This window comes from Convolutriloba macropyga, chromosome 13 (genome assembly GCF_964194025.1).
Source record: "Convolutriloba macropyga chromosome 13, txConMacr16.3, whole genome shotgun sequence".
Lineage (NCBI taxonomy): Eukaryota > Metazoa > Xenacoelomorpha > Acoela > Convolutidae > Convolutriloba > Convolutriloba macropyga.
Genome location: NC_134480.1, coordinates 27,338,184 through 27,356,551, shown reverse-complemented (window position 1 = coordinate 27,356,551; position 18,368 = coordinate 27,338,184). Strand labels below are relative to the sequence as shown.

The 18,368-nt window shown below is 34.7% G+C and overlaps 1 protein-coding gene across 1 annotated transcript in view; it reads right to left on the bottom strand.

Annotated features, from left to right (window-relative positions):
• Positions 1-250: 250 nt before the first annotated feature.
• LOC142351681 (uncharacterized) overlaps positions 251-18,368 on the bottom strand; it is a 63,436-nt gene continuing 45,318 nt past the window's right edge. Inside the window, exons 14-20 of the mRNA XM_075403821.1 lie at positions 13,692-13,867; positions 7,563-7,650; positions 6,556-7,222; positions 5,961-6,203; positions 5,335-5,619; positions 1,076-1,386; positions 251-457 (exon numbers count right to left, since the gene is read on the bottom strand). Of these exons, the coding sequence (XP_075259936.1) occupies positions 398-457; positions 1,076-1,386; positions 5,335-5,619; positions 5,961-6,203; positions 6,556-7,222; positions 7,563-7,650; positions 13,692-13,867 (1,830 nt within the window). The 3' untranslated portion in view covers positions 251-397. The remainder of the gene's footprint in view (positions 458-1,075; positions 1,387-5,334; positions 5,620-5,960; positions 6,204-6,555; positions 7,223-7,562; positions 7,651-13,691; positions 13,868-18,368) is intronic.

Genomic DNA, 18,368 nt, shown 5'->3' with positions numbered 1-18,368 from the left:
TGGTGTCTGTGTGTTGTACTCTCTTTGCTTTTCCATCAAACCCTAAACAACAAAAATCAGTCCAATAACTGTAGAAAATAATGATGAATGGACAATTCAAGTTTTTAAGTCAATTCAAGGACAATTCAAGTTTCATTAGCAATTTATGTCCCACAGTCAGACGATTCTGATGGGTCACGCTGTTTTCAATTGTAAGTCTAATACTAAAACTGATTAAAAAAACTAAACACATCGGCCAAAAAATTGAAAACAGGATCAAACAACTATCTTGTTTAATAGAAACTAGGCACGTACAATTGAGACAATTTATATTTACAATTAACAATTTACAAGACGGTCCATTTAAGTTCAATTTTGAAATTTATATCTGAAAGTTTGCTGCTATAGCAGATGAATTTCATGTCTCGTATTGATTTGGTGTCTGTGTGTTGTACTCTCTTTGCTTTTCCATCAAACCCTAAACAACAAAAATCAGTCCAATAACTGTAGAAAATAATGATGAATGGACAAAATTATTACCTGGATTATCATTTGCTATCATGTTTACAAAGAATAATTCCAGTGCTAATTATATGTTTTTCACTAAATTAGTTACAGTTCTGTTAATTGTGAGACTACCTGTGCACATCTGAGATTTTAGTTTTTTCACTCATCAGCTAAAGAGGACTTCTCAGGATAAACATAGTGGACATAAATTACGTACGTTTAAACCTGCGAATTGTAAGTAATATTACCAGGTTATTTTTTCCATTTGCGATGTAACAGCTACATCCACTAAATGAATGTACTAGACTGCCTTTCATTATTCAGACTAGCCAATAAAATGAGTTAAATGTACCGAAGATTCACTGACGCATTGTAACTACATGACAATGAGGTATTGTCTGCTGTTTGAATTGAAACTATCTTTCCAAATCTTTTGTTTTGATTACGATACAATCAGTGCCTACTGAGGTAAAAATTAATAACCGTGCCTCAATTCCCTGTGCAAGAACTTATTCACGCCCATAGAGGGGGACTTAAGCACACAGCAGATCTGAGAAAGTCAATGACTTTTGATATATAATTTCAAGACCTGTCTTAAGGTAGAAAGCTGCTTCAATATCGCATCCTGTCTCTCATATGCAGATGCAGTGTCTCTCCTCATTCCATCAGACTCATCCTGTCCTGCTGAAAATTCAGATGGGGGTGCCCTTCTCTGTGGAGGAGCCGGACCACTCTGATATTGGGGCCTGGCACCAGGGTATTGTTGGTAGTTGGGAACTGGTTCATACTGTGAGTAGGGGTCTTTGTTAGCCCTGGAGCTGTTGATGGCCGGGTCCATGTGTGCACTTGTGCGTCTGAATGGGATGAAGTCACCATTGGCCACAGGGGGAGGAGAGGTTACTGAATAAAAAGAAACCACATCAACTTCAGCCATTTGGAACTATAAGAAGGAAGACTTCGAAGTGCCAGGACCAATCTTACTCATAGCCGATCTTGAAGTTGATCTTCGCAGAGCATTTGCCTATTAATGAAACACTGCCGGCAGACCGCCGGAATAACAGCGAAATAGACTATACACTTGCGTGGCCTAAAATAAAGGGGGTGAAAAACTTAGACTCAAAGGGGTTGAAATATGCATATTAAAAGAGTAAGCGAGACCCATCATTTATGACATTAGGTGACAAAACAAAAAAAAACTATAAAAAAAGCAAAATCCAAAAATATTTTTTAAAGCAAGTAGTGGCCAAGTAGAAAAAAAATGTTATATATGAAAAAAAAATCTTTATATTGATCAAAATAGGACTCATAGATATCCACTTAGAGCTTACATGGTGAGACTTAGTGACAGAACAAAAAAGAACTACAAGGGATGGAAGAACCCAAATAAGCTGTAGCGATTCTTCGAAAACAGTTAAAGTCGTTAAAATCTCTACTTTTAACTCAAAACATAAATGGCAGATTGCCGGAAAATAGCCGCCATTGATTCCCATAGCCAATACTGGGATTGAAAGAAGAGAAACGAACTAATGCAAAAATGATTTTTGCACAACCAATTTCAAAGTGCGAACTATTTTGATGTCGTTTTTGAGCTGCATACACTCCTGTTTCGTAGTGAGACAACACAGGGGCTAGTATCAATAGCAATAAGCATTAGAGATGGTAGCTAAGAACAAAGTTCGAGTTATGGGCATCTAAAATTGGGCTTTATGGGTTTATCCAGTTTCTAGTTTTGATTTTGCTTTTTGATATTGACTCTGTTCATTTTGAATCGCTTAGCTGAGCAACTGCTGTCTGAAAACACTTTTAGCAGAATGGAAACGAGTGAAACTAGCCTAGAGAAGTCACAAAGATTTCACGCAAAGTTGAACAAGCTGTAAACAAAGGTGAAGCAAAAAAAAAATTTATTCGATGACGTAAAAAACATAGCAGGACAGGTCCTGCCGTACAATTAAAAGAATTTTCATTGACTAAACAAAAAACTAGACCTAGGACGGACTATGAGTGATTTGGGAAAACCATTTCTAAAAATGAAAAAAATCAGATAAAAAACAGAAAATCAATGTCAAAATGCCGCTAGCGAGAACAAAAAACCACTAGCGAGAAATGTATATTTGAGTCAAACAAAAAACTAGGCCTAGAACGAACTATAAATGGATTGGGAAAACCATTTGAGAAAAAATCCAATTCAGAAAATTGAAAATACAGTAAAAACCAAAGTGGAATTGCCGCATATGAACAAAAAACCACCAGCGAGAAAACGAATTTTTGTTCAAACACCGTTTTCTCACCACTCGCTTTTTCGCTCCACTTCCTGTTTCGGCGGGACCAAAATCACCACTCCAATTTGACTTCAAAAAACATGAAAATGTGTGAACAGATCTTAAAAAAAAGACAGCGCCCCAATACAATTCAAGTTCTTTGAATTGTAAAAAATTCTTTGCATTGTAAAAACATAGCCAGCAGATTAACGGAATAGCTGCGAAAGAATACACCTGCGTGCCACATAATAGAGATAGAAACAGATAGAGATCTAAACTAAAAAAAAATCGACTAGGCTAAAAAAACTAGGCTAAAAACATTCAGCGATAAATTAATAAAGCTTGTTAAAATTCATTCCACAGAAGCCTCTTAATAGGTGCCTTTACGGCACATAGGAGTTCCTTTGACTTTAAACAAATTGACACAAGGTAAGTCACGTATGATCAAAATCTAATCACGCAAATAACCTAAGGAATTTCGCTAAAGCGAGTGAGAAATGACGTTAAGCACGCAAATGCCGTTAGTGGGGCGAACTTTAGAGATGAAGAAGTTAGATAGGAAGAAGTCGTTCAGAAAATTTGACTTTCAGCTTTGCTGTGTGAACAAATATAAAACGAAAAAAGAGCGTCAGACGACGAAACAAAAAACATAGCCGGAAGAATTACGGAAGCGACTCGAAGCGTCAAAACTTCACAAACAAAACCGTAATTGCAGCAAAAGCCACTACCTTCTGTATTAAACCATTAACTACTTCTCCAGGTCTTCTCTAAAAATTGGTGAAACTTAAACCACTGTCAACAAGAGAAACAAAATGAAGCAAAATTTTATATTATTGAAAACGTTTGGTAACGTTAAAAAATCTGAAATAATTAATGTGGTCAAAAACCTGAGAGTCTAAAAAAGCTGACAAGGTTATCAATAGCCCTCAAATAATTCATGATTCTAATCTAAAAAGATCGCGAAAGCAAAGGGCAGATCTTAGAAACTAAGTTAAATCTTTCAAAAAAAGAAAGCTCAAATTTATGAATCAGAAAACACCTATAATTACATTTCTAATCACTGCAATTAAGACAAAAAACAACACACACCTATTACTTGTACATATGATAGACAGAATGATTTCATACTAAATCAAAAATAAAATTGATGATAAAAAAACATAAGCAGCAGAAGAATATTCAAAGGCAAAATATCGTTTAAATTAGTACCAAGGCCGGAAGCAAGCTGCTGTAAATAGTCATAAGTGCAAATTTTGGAAAAGCGTGCCATCAAACTCTCAGTACTGCCATATGTTGAATGAAATCAATTGCAAACCAAAGAAATGACGAATATCTAAGAAAAAGCTGAAATCATTCATTTTTTACAACTGAAAAAATCAATATACCGAAACAAATGTAGGTTCCAGGACAAATCTAACATGATACGAACTAGAATGTGCAGAATATGGACACAATGTAAGAAACACCGTAACAAAAAGACTTTAATTTTTGAATGTAAAAAATTAAATTAAAAAGTCAAGAAAATGGAATACATTTCATTGTTCACAATTCGAGGCATCGAAAAGACAACTAGTCATCCGAAAAAAAATCCATCCTCCTGAACAGAATAAAAAAATAAAAAGCAGAATTCAAACATAGGAAAAATTGGAACATTTCGCAAAAAAAAGGTCAAAAAACTTTTAAGACTGCATTTATGAAAATAATCTTAACTGATTTTCAAGAACTTAACGTCAAAAAATGAATGAATTTTTATTGAAACGAAATTAAAGTCCCTTATATTGAATAAAAATACTATATCTAGTAATTAAAAAAAATATATAAACAAAAAACTGACAAAAATTGGAAAAAATACTACCAAAATCGGATTAGCATATGTACAATTTTATAAAACAAAATTACATCGAGGTAGAAAGAGGCGTTGAGTAGATGAATTATAAGAGGGAATTGCCATATTAACTGCTTTTTGACAAAAAGGCGGCTGAAAGATCCAAAAATGCAGATATTAATAGAAGAAGGTAAAAAATATAACTAAAAAATAAAGATATATGTGGCAATTTTTAAATTGAAACGCATTTTCAGGCTCTGCAAAACACTTTGGTATCAATTTACGAGGTTTACATTTCAATATAGCATCGAATACAAAATTATTTCAACAAAAAACCAAATTACAAGAAAAAACTGGGCCACGTAGACGAAAAAACGGCTAAAAACGGTTATCTATGTGTGCAATTCAGTCAAAACTACTTTTCAAAGTCAAAAAGTCATTCACTAAACGCAGCGCATAATCAAAAAACTTCTCTCGCTTAGCGAAAATCTGTTCACCAAGACAGCTTTTCTCACTTTCGTTTTTAGGTCAATGCCGCGTGAACAAATCTACTTCCTATAAAAAAAAACCGAGAGAAAACCAATACTCCTCTTCGAGTCGTATAAAAAAACCAAGAGCACCGCAATATAGCCCGCTCAATTTACAGCTTCGCATCTATAAAAAAAATTCTTAGATTTTTAATTGTCATTTATTATTGCGAAGCAATTGCAAAGGAAACTGATCTAGCTTGCAGTACATCGTTTTACAATTTTAATGAATACCTACCATTGGGGTCAACGTATCGACTGCTCACAATAGTCGGCTGTGTTCTGCCTGTTTCGGGTGCATGACTCTTGTTGTTCTGGTACACACCACCAACCCCAACTTCGTTCACATTGTGATTGCTATTTGTGTGGTTGGAAGACGCGGTAGCTGCCGCAGCTCTTTTACTTCTGGAGGGGATCGCTGGCTTGTCCAAGGTCTTCTTTTGTAGAGCTGGCACAGGGGGAGATCGGGCAGCCCGTTTGTTGTTTGTTGGCTCTGTAACAGAAATTCGGAAGCTAATTGTCTCTAGAAAGCATACTTAGAAAACATCAAAACTAACTGATGGAATGTTGATTGACAGCTGCTCAAATAAGTTTGAAAAGCGTACATGCAGACGATCACTGCGTTCAAACCTTCGAAGTTTGGGAAACAATAGCAATGGCAAAACAACACTTTAATCTTTACCATTATGAGCTTGGTAAGGCTTTACACACGGTTTTCACAATACTAATTTTCATGAAACTGCAAGTTACTTCAATTTTGTTAACTGCATAACATTGAAACGCTAAAACTGCGACAATCAGTTGTGAATAAGCTACTGAGCTTCCATCAGTATCAGAAACTTATATATGCAATAGCTCTTGAACCTTGTCTGTTGGAAGAAGGGGGTTGTCTTCTGGACGACACGGCAGGACCAATAGTGGAAGTGTCCCCCGTGGCCTGATTGGAAGGGTTTCTGTTGTTATTGTGTTTATTGAGCGTTTCTTTCCTCTTCTGCCGAATATTCTCAGGCCTCTTTAGATCCTGCTCGTTGGCTACGCGGGTGTTCGAAATCTTTCGGCTATTCTGCTGTTTGACTCCGGGAACTGTGCTTTGCTTATCCTGATCGACTGAAAAATCAAAGAAATGAGTATGGAAAAAGACAGCATTGTAGTACCAATCTTTGGTTCAATTCAAGTTATTTCTGGAGTATTCTATTCTTTGAAAAATTATCAAAGACACGTATTTTTATGTTTCCTCAAAATAGCTATGATAGCAATAACAAAGTTGTTGTTGGCCTTTTTTTACGTGAGCTGAACGCCAGTTAAGAATTTCAATTCATCAAAGTAAGATCGTTTCCAATTCTGTACCGCTAAGTGTTAGTCATGAACTCTGAACAGTGTTTTAAATAAAGTCTATTTTGACGTGTGCATCATCATTCAACCATAAACCTTCTTCCTAACTTGAAAACAAGGTACACACCATATCGAGAAGAAGTCATAGCAGATTCCGCAACATTAGGGTATTGTCCCTGTAGCATGCTTGAGTTCGGATTAGCTTGAGCCATGATCTCGTGTTGTGGCACATATTCCACAACAACGTCACTATCCTGGCGATGCACAACATTGGTTCCAGCCAACATTCCCATCTGGCTTTCTCCCCCACCCCTCCCAATGTAGTGATGGGGGTCAAGGTGATACGCCGAGGAATCGACAGGCGAATGCACCACGTTACCACCGCCACTTCCAAACGCACTCGAGGGTACAGCAGCGTTCGGAACCCTTCTATTGACGACTCTCTGTGGATCCCGTTGTGTTGGCTGTTCCCTCTGTCTGTGAGTGGGATAATTTTGAGTATGATTGACGTGATTGTAGTAATTGGGTGGCTCAGAGTCCATACTTTGCTTATGCTTCTTGGAATCTGGAACTGCATTTTGGGTCACGTGGTTCGACTGCTGTTGCTCATGGTTTTGTTCAAAGTCGTCCTTTTGCATAGGTCTGGTTCTGTTATAGTCACCAGGATTTCCATTGTTAGCCAGAGCGAGCTCACGCCTTATTCGTTGCTCATCCTCCATATCCTCCTGTTCTCTTCGTCTCTTTTCCTCTTCCTTAGCCAGACGTTTAGCTTCAATTTGTTGCTGCACTTCTTTCTGAAACAGAATTTCAATTCAAACGACTTAATTTCTTTTGACCCAAACGGCCATTAAGGCAGTTTAAAATGGTTTGCGTTATCATTGAAAAAATGAATGCAACGCAAACTGGTGAACACTGTCGAAATTCTTAATTTAGTTAATCATTTGATTTTTTCTTAAGTTGAATTCAGCTCTTAACCCACAACCTTTGCCATGGATGATAATTGTTACCAAAAAATGAAAATTGGGCAAAATTCAATTTCATTCATATTTTTTATGGAATCAAAGAAACTGCGACGCATAATTGTCATTATTTCATAGCCAATTTGCGAAGTTGGGCTCAAAGTCAAATACTCACCACATATTCTTGCTGTCTTTCCCTGTCTTTCCTTTGTCTCTCAGCCTCCGCGGGGTCAATCAGAGCCTTGAATCGTCCAAACTCATTCCTATAAATTAAACTAAAGATATCAGCTACTTACCTGTGCAGGAAGAAAACGCACATGATTCTACGCAAATACTAAACAAACGAACACCTTCATAGCACTTGAAAGAAATTTTGGCACGGGAAATCAAATATTTCCAAATACAGAACTGATTTTTAATTTCAGAAGAGAAAGAGCTGTCCATGCAAAGATAGAAGAGAAAACCATAGAAGTCAAGACCTATTCTACAAACCTGCTCTGTCTTCAAACAAACAAATGTCAAATACAACACTCGCTATTTTAACAACCAAGCTCGTTATACTAGTCTACTTAAAAACAGGGCTAAAAATACAGCCACACCTCCAATCAAACATAACCGACTAAACGTCGGAAGAACTGCTCTTGAACGACTAGTGGGAGCTCTAATCAATTGCAGCCTGCTTCAGTCGGGGGGGGGGGACGGGTAGCTTAAATGGGACTAAGAAGTTCTATTTTAAACTTAAAGACCTTGAGAACGGTCGCTTCTTTTTCTTTGTGCGAAAGAAAAATTACCGAAATAACTGAAAAAGAGCATAGCTCAAATTGAAAAAAGTTTCTATAGTTGTTACGATTTCCAAGTAATTATTCTACAAAACCGCAGATCAAAACCGAGGGCCAATAAAAAGCATACTAGTATTGAAGTCGGAGAAAGTTACAGATTTATACAAAGTCATTTCTAAAAAGTTAAAATTCGTAATAATTAATTGATTACGTACATTTTTTTTGAGTTATTCTTTCTTGTTAGTATTATCCTTATTGTCAACGAGCAAGTGCAAGGAGGATTTATGTTTTAAGGAGGACGATTTGGTAGTGTTCCTTAAAACATAAATCCTGAATCACAAAAGCAAGAATCACAAAGTACCCCAGAATCACAAAAGCAAAAGCTGAGTAATCAAAAAATCCAAATCATACAAAAACAGTTTTTATATTATTTTTTTACCTTTAATTCGTTATCTACTGTTGAAAAATAAACAACTCAAAAATGGAAGCTAACACGAACGCGGATCAACTAAAATAGATGCAATTGCGAGAAAAACTTAAAACTGAGCAAAAAAATTTGCAAGACCGAATTCGTGCTAAAGAGCAATACAGTAGAAAAGACACGTTGGACATCTGTAACCTACCATTTGATGCGCAACGCAGCGAAAACGTACTTCTCGACACTCTCTGGTTCTTTGAAAAATATCTCGGGGTAAGACTACATGAAACGGGAATAAAAGCTTGCCATATACTCCCTGGGACTGGAAATGATTATGTATTGCCATCAGTTATCATCAAATTCATTTACTTTGACGATAAGAACAATGTCTACAACTCACGCAAATTATTAAAGAAAAGAAAAAACGAGATAAACGGTCGAAACATTTATATTAATGAGCACTTGCAAAAAGTTGATGCTGAATTGAAAAATGAAGCTAACCAACAAGGTTTCATAACTTCAACAAACAACTGCAAAGTTTCTGTTCTGGTATCGAAGGCTAAAAACACGATCGGTTATCATCGTATCAGTTATACGAGCGATCTTGCTAATGTTCCAAACGCTATCAAACGTAAAGATGCCAGTAATGAACGCAAACTGGAAACAGACAACGATGGGCAATCAATTTGTTCTCCCGACATGAAACGAGTCAACCAACAATAAAATAGAACAGTGAACCAAATACGAAATCATGACTGTGTATTTATTTGATGGGATCAATTCAAGAAGACTTTGTTTTGTTTTGTGTATGTGATAAAATAACTTACTTAAAATAATGTGCGAAGCAGAAAATGATTGGTCTTCTTTCAACATAAGCGCTTCGTATTGGAAACTGTTTCGCGAATTGGCTAGATAAATGAACTCTTTAGACGATTTTCAACGTACCTTTTTTGTTTCATTTTCTTTTTATTCTAAAGGCAACAAGAATAACGATATCCGCTTCTCTTGCTGCCTGAGGATATTACAAAAAAATATTACTCCTTGGCTTTGCGACATCCGCATTGTCCAACTTTAATTCAAGTATTTTTTAAATCAATTTCAGACAATTCAGCTGCGACATCAGCGCTGAACTTTCTGAAAATAAAGTGGTCGGTTTTTTGTCAAGTTGAGGGATATCAGCTCTTTTGTATGCAGATGACCACACTGTAATTAACAATTAGATTCAAAATAACGGATACAGCAAAAAATAGGTACAAATTATAATGGGGGAAAACCGATCACTACGTTCTTTTCAACAAACAACGATGTCTTCAACACATAGTCTACTTCTTCAAAACATAAGGTCTCTAAGAAAAAATATTGATGAGCTGCAGATTCCAATAAAATCGTTGAATTTGCAGCCATCTTTTCTTTGCTTGACTGAAACATGGTTATCGGACAATCATACGAATCACCTGTTCAAAATTGACGGATATAATGAACCGTTAACATGCAACCGTCAACAAAAAGGGGGCGGTGTTGCTATTATCTCAAAGAAAGGAGTTGTGATGGAACTTCACAAAAAAACATAATAATATACAAATTTTAACAGCCAAGACCTCTGGAGCCGTTGCTATCTATGTAACGGCTGTTTACATGAAACCTAATGCTCCTGTAAACGATTCCTTGATTGCGCTTGAAAACCATCTTAGTGATATCTACTTACAACCAGATGACATAAATATTCTATGTGGTGACGTTAACATTGATCACATCAGGGAATCGAGCAGAAAAATTGATATACAAAATAGTCTTAGCTGTTTTGGTTTGCAATGTTTGAACTCAAATAAACCAACGAGATAAACTGAGCAGAATAGTTCAGTTATTGATGTCGTCTACTCTAATAAAAATTGACAAGTAGAGATTTTAGAGACATCAATAACTGACCATTATTCTCTAACGGTACCGAGAGTTGCAATCGGAACACAGGAAGATAGGAAAAATACCCGTTATCGAAACTGGAATTTGCTTAAAAAAACCGCGAATCGAAAGAAAAACTGAATTTTCTAACGCTTATTGAGCTGCAAAAGTCCAAAAAACTATTTGAAACGAAGGATATAGACTCATGCTTTGAACACTTAAAAGTAAAGGAAATAGTGAATAAATTTATTCCAGAAAAAATTAAAACAACAGAACAAAATAAAAATTGGGTTGACAACCAAATCAAAAATTTGTCTAACAAAAAACATCTTTTGTATAAATACAAAATTGAAAGTTCACTGGAAAATTGGGATAGTTATTGCGCTGTAAAAAAGATGGCTAAGAAAAATTGTCGACAAAAAGAAACAATTACATTTTCAAACACTAATTGCTGCCGAAAGCAAGTCAAATAATAAATCTTTTTTCGAAACATTTAATCTTCTAACCGGGAAAGAATTTGGATCAAAGCCAAATTTGACTGTCGAGCAGTGCCAGGAGTTTAATCAGTTTTTTACTTCTGTCGCAGAGAAAATGAACAAAAAATGTAAGGGCAATTGGAATCCTGACAAAATTCCGCAAGTGCGCTGCTCAAATGTTACTAACGATGAGGTTGAAAATATTGTAATGTCCCTAATAACAAAATACACAAGTGACTGTTTTGAGATAAGTGTTTTCGTAATAGTCTTTAATTGTCGGGATTTCTCATTAACAAAGCACTGAAAGCACAAACATTCCCAGAATGCTTGAAGAGGGCAGTTGTTGTCCCAATTTTTAAGTCTGGAAATGTTTCTGAAGCTAATGATTACAGACCCATTTCGTTATTACCTGCCATATCGAAAGTCTTCGAAAAGATTATCTACATAAGAATTACCAGTTTTCTCGAACATACAAATCAACTGCACAACAATCAATTTGGTTTTCGATCAAAACTGGGCACCATAGATGCCTTGATATCAGTTGTAGATTCAATCAGATACAATATGAACAAACCATCAATTTCAACACATGCAATCTTTCTGACTTAGAATAGGCATTTGATACAGTAGATCATTCAATTCTCGTAGAAAAGTTGTGGAGAATGGGATTCCGTGGGCCTATCAATACCTTACTAAAAAGCTATCTAACAAACAGAAAACAAAATACGTTGCGGAGATACTGAAACCTCATTTTTACCTTTAAGAATAGGTGTACCTCAAGGCTCAATTTTGGGACCATTACTGTTTATCTTGTATGTAAACGATCTTCCGGAGGCTACAGCGAACCTAACAGGTGACCCTTTACGCCGATGACACAGCTTTGATACAACTCAGTCAATCAGATCTCAGTCAGCTTGTCTTAGGCATGAAACAAACAATTGATTGGTTGGACAAAAATAAATTAACTTTGAACTTCGATAAAACTTTTTTTATTCAGTTTTCAAAAAAGGGTGGAAACAAAAGCAATCAAATATCATTTGAGAGAAATCACATTAAAAACAAAAAATCGGTGAGGTATCTTGGAATCCTGATTGACAAAAAACTACATTATAAAGATCACATTCAGTATTTGATTCATAAAATGAATGTTTTTTGTGCTACATTCTATAAGCTGAGAACTGTCTGACACAAAAATCAACTAATTTTTGCGTACAAAACTTATGTGCAACCGATCTTACAGTATGGAGTTTTAATCTATGGTACAGCTGCAAAGAGTGACATCAAGAAACTTAATAACAAAATCAAACATCTAGTAAGAATTGTATATGGGAAACGTAAATTTGAGTCAATTGAAAACTTCAGAATTGCAGCAAAAATTTATAACAGAAGAGTTACATTTATATGAGCTATTGAAAGTAGTTATTTAAAAAATAAGGGAGTTAAATGAGCACAGTACAAAAAATGCTTTTTTGGGAACGAACGATTTAAACAAAATTAAAACACAGAGAACATGCGCAAAACACTTAAAATTTTTGTGTGAAGGACCAATTAACATAAAGATCATTTCAACAAGAGCCAGAAAACTGTTGGTAAAAATACTAAAATTTCAACCTCCTTTCATTGAAGAAATAGCAAAACTGTCTGTTTTTGCTGACTGATTTTGCTCATCGGTTCCGTGATAACTTTATATTAGGCAGTGCTGATTTGCTAGAAGGTTTCTACTGAGTTTTTTTCCTCTTCATGTTTTTCCGAACCAAATGATTGAAATAAATCAAGACGCTAAATTTTCTGCTTCATGAGGCACCACATGACGAGGCAACACTGCCTTTTGTTGTTCTCTCGGTTCAGTATGTGTGTATACAAAAAGTGTAAAAATTTATACATTTTTTTGTTTGTCTGCTCCGAAAACAATTTATTATTATTATTATTATTATTATTATTATTATTATTATTATTAGTATTATTATTATTATTATTATTATTATTATTATTATTATTATTATTATTATTATTATTATTATTATTATTATTATTATTATTATTATTATTATTATTATTATTATTATTATTATTATTATTATTATTATTATTATTATTATTATTATTATTATTATTATTATTATTATTATTATTATTATTATTATTATTATTACTATAGTGGGCTTCAGATAACCACAGTAGAGGTTAACATATACCACTATTATGATTTAAAGTAAAAAATGACACCAGTTTCGGCGCACTTTTCCTTTGACTTTCAGTATTAAATTGCCGCCAATTGAGTTCAGCTGCTTGAAGATCACGCGAAATGCAAAATGTCAAGGGCGTAAAAGTCACTCGAGAAGTCAAAATTGTCAAGCGAAAATTGTGCATAAAAAAGACGAGACACACACGTTTACAATAATTGCTATGAACTACGTTCAAGAGCAATTAAACAATTCAATAATTTGGACAAAGATACAGACACGGTCGAAACAAGATTTGATCGCGGATAATTAATCTTTTGAGCGGGTGCAGGGAAATTTAAAATCTAGGTAATCAGAGAATATACAATTACAATTAAAACCTTTCAGTGCGCATGAAAACAGTAGTTTGCGAATCCGGAGAACTATATCGATCTAAAGAGATTTCCATTCTTCGGCGGATAAAATTCAAGCCAAACTTAGAAAGCATTCGGTGGTTTTCTTTGTAGATATTGTTCCTCTCTATAATTTTTGACAGATATTATCCCTTACCTGGGTCTATCTGAAAGAGGCACTGGATCTTCGAATGCCTGGTGAAACACTAGATGAGTCTGGGATGAATTGTAGGCCGTCTGGCCTGTCTCCAAAGGAGCACCGCCTGATGTATCAATTTTTGGGTTGAATGCCACAGACTGTCTGTTCGAATTGACGGCTTTTCCATCCACCGACTAAAATATGAAAGTCACTAAAAATAAAGCAAGTTGTGTTTAAGAAGTGACTATTTGATCTATATTTTAATTTTTATATTTTAATCTTCCATTTTATTTATATTTTACTTTTTATTATATTTTAATCTTCCATGGAAGCTTTGACCCTTTTTCTAGCACAAAGAAGGCCAGCGATTACACTCCCATTCAATCACTTGCCCTAGATTAAAGTTCTTCGTAATCATAAAAGGAATATTTATGGTTCAACCTAAGACACACAAAAATTTCATAGTCTGCACTTGCCATGATCACTAACAGTCATAGGTGAAGTACGCAGTACGCCAGGTGAAGGACGGTTAACGGGGTGAGTGGCGCTGGGGGAGGGGGGATGCTCTAAGAGCGCTGCTCATCTATTTACGCCCTCACACTTTTACCTGTGTATCACGTTTTTGAGCACGGAAACCAAAAATCAATAAATTGGTCAAGCGAAAAATTGCATTAAAAAGACAGCAGATTTAATATAATTGATAAAAATTTTGTTTGAGAGCACTTAAACGTATAAGGTATGCAGCTATTCAGAAACGCGAGCAGCCTGCAAGTATTTTTTTTAAATTTCAGTTTAGTAACAAATCGCTGTTCTGCCTCATTTTATTTTGATACAGTTGAATTTGAAGTTTTCCATTTTATTGTTTCCAATTCAAACTTGTGCCGTTGGAAAGGAACGTTGGTAGCTTCAAAAGTTATTTTACCTTTAAAAAAACGGGACCAATAATTTTAACATGTTTAAAATGTTATATACAAAATTAGTACAAACTTGTAATATTTAACCCCTCGGTTATATTTTCAATTTACTTGTTTTCTTTTTTAAAAAACCATATTACGTATATATCTCAGCTCAAAAACAATGAAAAAGTTCACTTTGAGCGAGTGTGAAGAATGAGTAGGAAAAACCAATAAAAATTGAAAAAGCAAAACAGCCACTTGCTAACAATGACGAAGTAAAACAGATAAGCCACGTACATCTAAAGTAGGGCTTAATGGATTGATCCGTGTCTAGTCATTATTTTCGACACTGCTCCGTTCACTTCAAGTATTTTAAGATGGATTGCTGAGCGACTGCTCTTTTAATGTAAATTCAGCAGAATGAAAGAAGAAAGAAACCAGTCAAGAGAAGTCAAAACACACCGTCTAAATGTTAAAAAAAGAGGGGAAAATTTAAAGCAACACAAAACTCTCGTCGACAGTAAAAATAGATGTCCCGGTTATCAACAAAACTTTAAAACCAGGTACGCACAAAGGTAAAAAATTATCATGATGCAAAAATTCGAAATGACCAAGAATAATTCCATTATAAGACCAGCAGGAATAAAGTACTTGCCTATAACAACTAAAAACAAACTTCTCAAATTTTGAAATCTTGATACAAAACGACTCCACATACGTGTCTAGAATTCCTCGAAATTAATCATTAGTTTACGTTAAATAAAGCGCTCGAAACATACTTCTTGAAATATGGGAACACGGAAGCTGTATTTATTAGGCCGCTAAAATCCATAACCTAGCTGATGGATTGCCAGAAAATAGCCGCAATAGCTTCGTAGATCTGCAGTCTCAGAAAGATAGCGGAAAAAAACTTTATTAAATGCTGAGATGTTATATTTTGATTAAGAACCTGATTAACTTAATGCTGCTTCTATTAGCTGCTCTCAATAACCTTCAATTAGAGCAACACGCACTCACTTGATCTTATCTCTTTGAAGTAACGTCCAAAGATGTCAATTTCAGAGTCCCGGAGTCATTTTTGAGAGTGAGGTAAGTCACGTGTGAAGAATAACTTGATCAAAACTCTCCGCTTAGAGCGAAAAATGATCTCGCACACTCATTTCAGTTGAAATTACAGGAATGGATAAACAAAATGCAGATTTGAATTAATTGTGACGTCACATGGTCGCAACAAAAACCTTGACGAAATAAAAAAAAACAAGAGAAAGCCAATAATAGCCACAGCTATCGCTTTACAGCTATTAATTTAAGATATCTATGCAAGCACAAGCACAGTACATGAAGATTCAACTGTTCTTGTAATAATTGCAAAACACGGAGAGCGTTAGGCTCAGCTGTCAATAACCAGAAATTGAAGTCTTCACAAATAGGCAATAGCAAATTCTTCATAATCATAGCTTACATTAAATTTATATAAATGATTTCAGTGAAGCAATAGGGAAGAATTCCACCGCCTTACATTCGCAGATGATAGAGCAAATCCATGTCATAAAAAATTAACAGTATTTAAAGGTTAGGGTTGACAAAACATTGATGGAAACTGACCAATATATGAAAAAGCTGCCAGATTGCCGGAAAATAGCTGCAATAGCTTCGTAGATTTGCACTCTCAAAAAGATAGTAACAGAAACAGACCCAGGAGATTTCTTTTTGTTAAATTCTGAGATGTTTTAATTTGATTGCGAATCTGTATAAGTTATTGCTGCTCCTATTAGCACCTCTCAAAACCTTCATTTAGTGACACACTCACTTTAGCTTATCTCTTTGAATTAAAGTAAAAGAGAAGTCAGATTCAGAGTCATTTTTGAGAGCGAGGCAAGTCACGCTACAAAAGACCGAAAACTCAAACATCCAAATGAGCAAAAAAATCTCTCCAATAAGAGTGAAAAATCAATTCACGCACGCAATCCAGTGGAACAAATAAACAAAAGGCAGATTTGAAGTGATTGCGACGTCATATGGTCGTAAAAAACCTTGACCAAATAAATTTGGACAAGTCCTGAATTACAATTCAAAGAAATAAATTAATAAATCATCTGATAATTAACTTAAGTAAATCAACATCAAACCAAGACAGTCAACAGAGTCCATGACCTTTAAGAAGCAGAAACTACAAATCCAAAAACAAATAGAGAAGTTCGTTTTCCATAACCTAGTGCTTCAAAAATTACTGAGAACAACAACACATAAAAGTACTGACTCTTCGATACAACACAACAGCCTTGTGGGAATCAAAGACATAAAGAAAAAAGAGGCAAAAACTAAATTGGCAAAGATCCAGATTATATTTCAAAGCAAAAGAACCTCATACCTACCTGCCTGCCAAAATTCTTAACTAAAGCCTGCCACATAAATCAAGAAGTAAAAATATGAATCATCGATATCTCATTAGCAATCACTAAATCTTGTCATTTCTGATATTTAGTTATAAGACCACAAAAAATAAAAATGAGGCAAAAACAAAAATTCACTATTTTTTGGAAAAAAGAACAACGTATAAGTCATAAAAATCAACAAAGAAATGAACCGATTAAATTGGTTAATTAAAGCATCTTTGAAAACAGATGAGACCTGTCAATAATGACATCAATATATTAGTCAACAACGCAAAACTCGTTAAACTCATGAATTCCAAAAATTTTTAATTTGTGTCAAAGTCAAGTATGACTTTGGGTCAAAGTCATACACAAGTTAACATTTGAGTCATATTTGAACTAATATAAGTTTTATCGCTTAATATGATTCGTATTAGCAACCTCCGAGACCAATCACTAATGAGATTAAATTGGAAAACAACAAAATGTACAACAACCACTCGCAAAACTCAAAAGTTCATTAAAATCTTTTGAAAACAAATAGCGATCAAGTCATGAGCAACAATAGCCATGAACTAGGACATTTAATTAGGTTCGTCTCTGTACCAATAGCAGCCAAAGAAACCTGTCATTAAAAATACTTTACGATATGACGGCAGAAGTATATAAAAACGGGCAAAAATTAAATATTCTTTAATATTTTATCCCAACAAGAAGTGTGAAAGACATAAAAGCATTGGCTGACCGTTGAGGAATTCCAGCAAGTAAAACTTGAATTACGTCAAGCCAACAACTAATTAAACTAGCAAAACTATTTACTTCAATATACAGCTGAATTTGAAAAAAAATAGAAACAAATTAGAAAGGAAAAGAAAAATGTGAAAATATTCATTGCCTTTTTCTCAATTTGAGACTCCAATTACAATTTTTGATAAAATTGTCTACTCAATTTCCGTTCAATGAAACTCTATATACCAGAAAAAAACCCGGCATATTGCTGCAAAAAGCATCCCATAAACCCGATCGGAATTTTAAAAATGAAAAATGAAGAAATTTTTGAGCAAAAATGCTTTTTAGTGTGAACTAATTTGATGTTATTCCTTAGTTAGAGTTACTCCGGTTGATTAATGAGGGCATACAGAGGCTAATATCAAAACGATGTGCAATAGGTGTTAACTAAGACTTATAGAAACAAATTTCAAGTATCGGGCATTTAAAATTGGTTTTTACGGGTTTATCTAGTTTCTATTTTTGTTTTGGCTTTTCGACACTGAGTCTTTAATTCTTTGTTAATTCTTAATTGTTTTTGTGAGAAACTGCCTCTGAAAATTGCTTTCAACAGAACGAGAGAAAAAAAACTAGCCGAGAGAAGTCAATTCACGCAAATTGTTGAACAAGCTGGAAATAAGGTAAAGATAAACAAA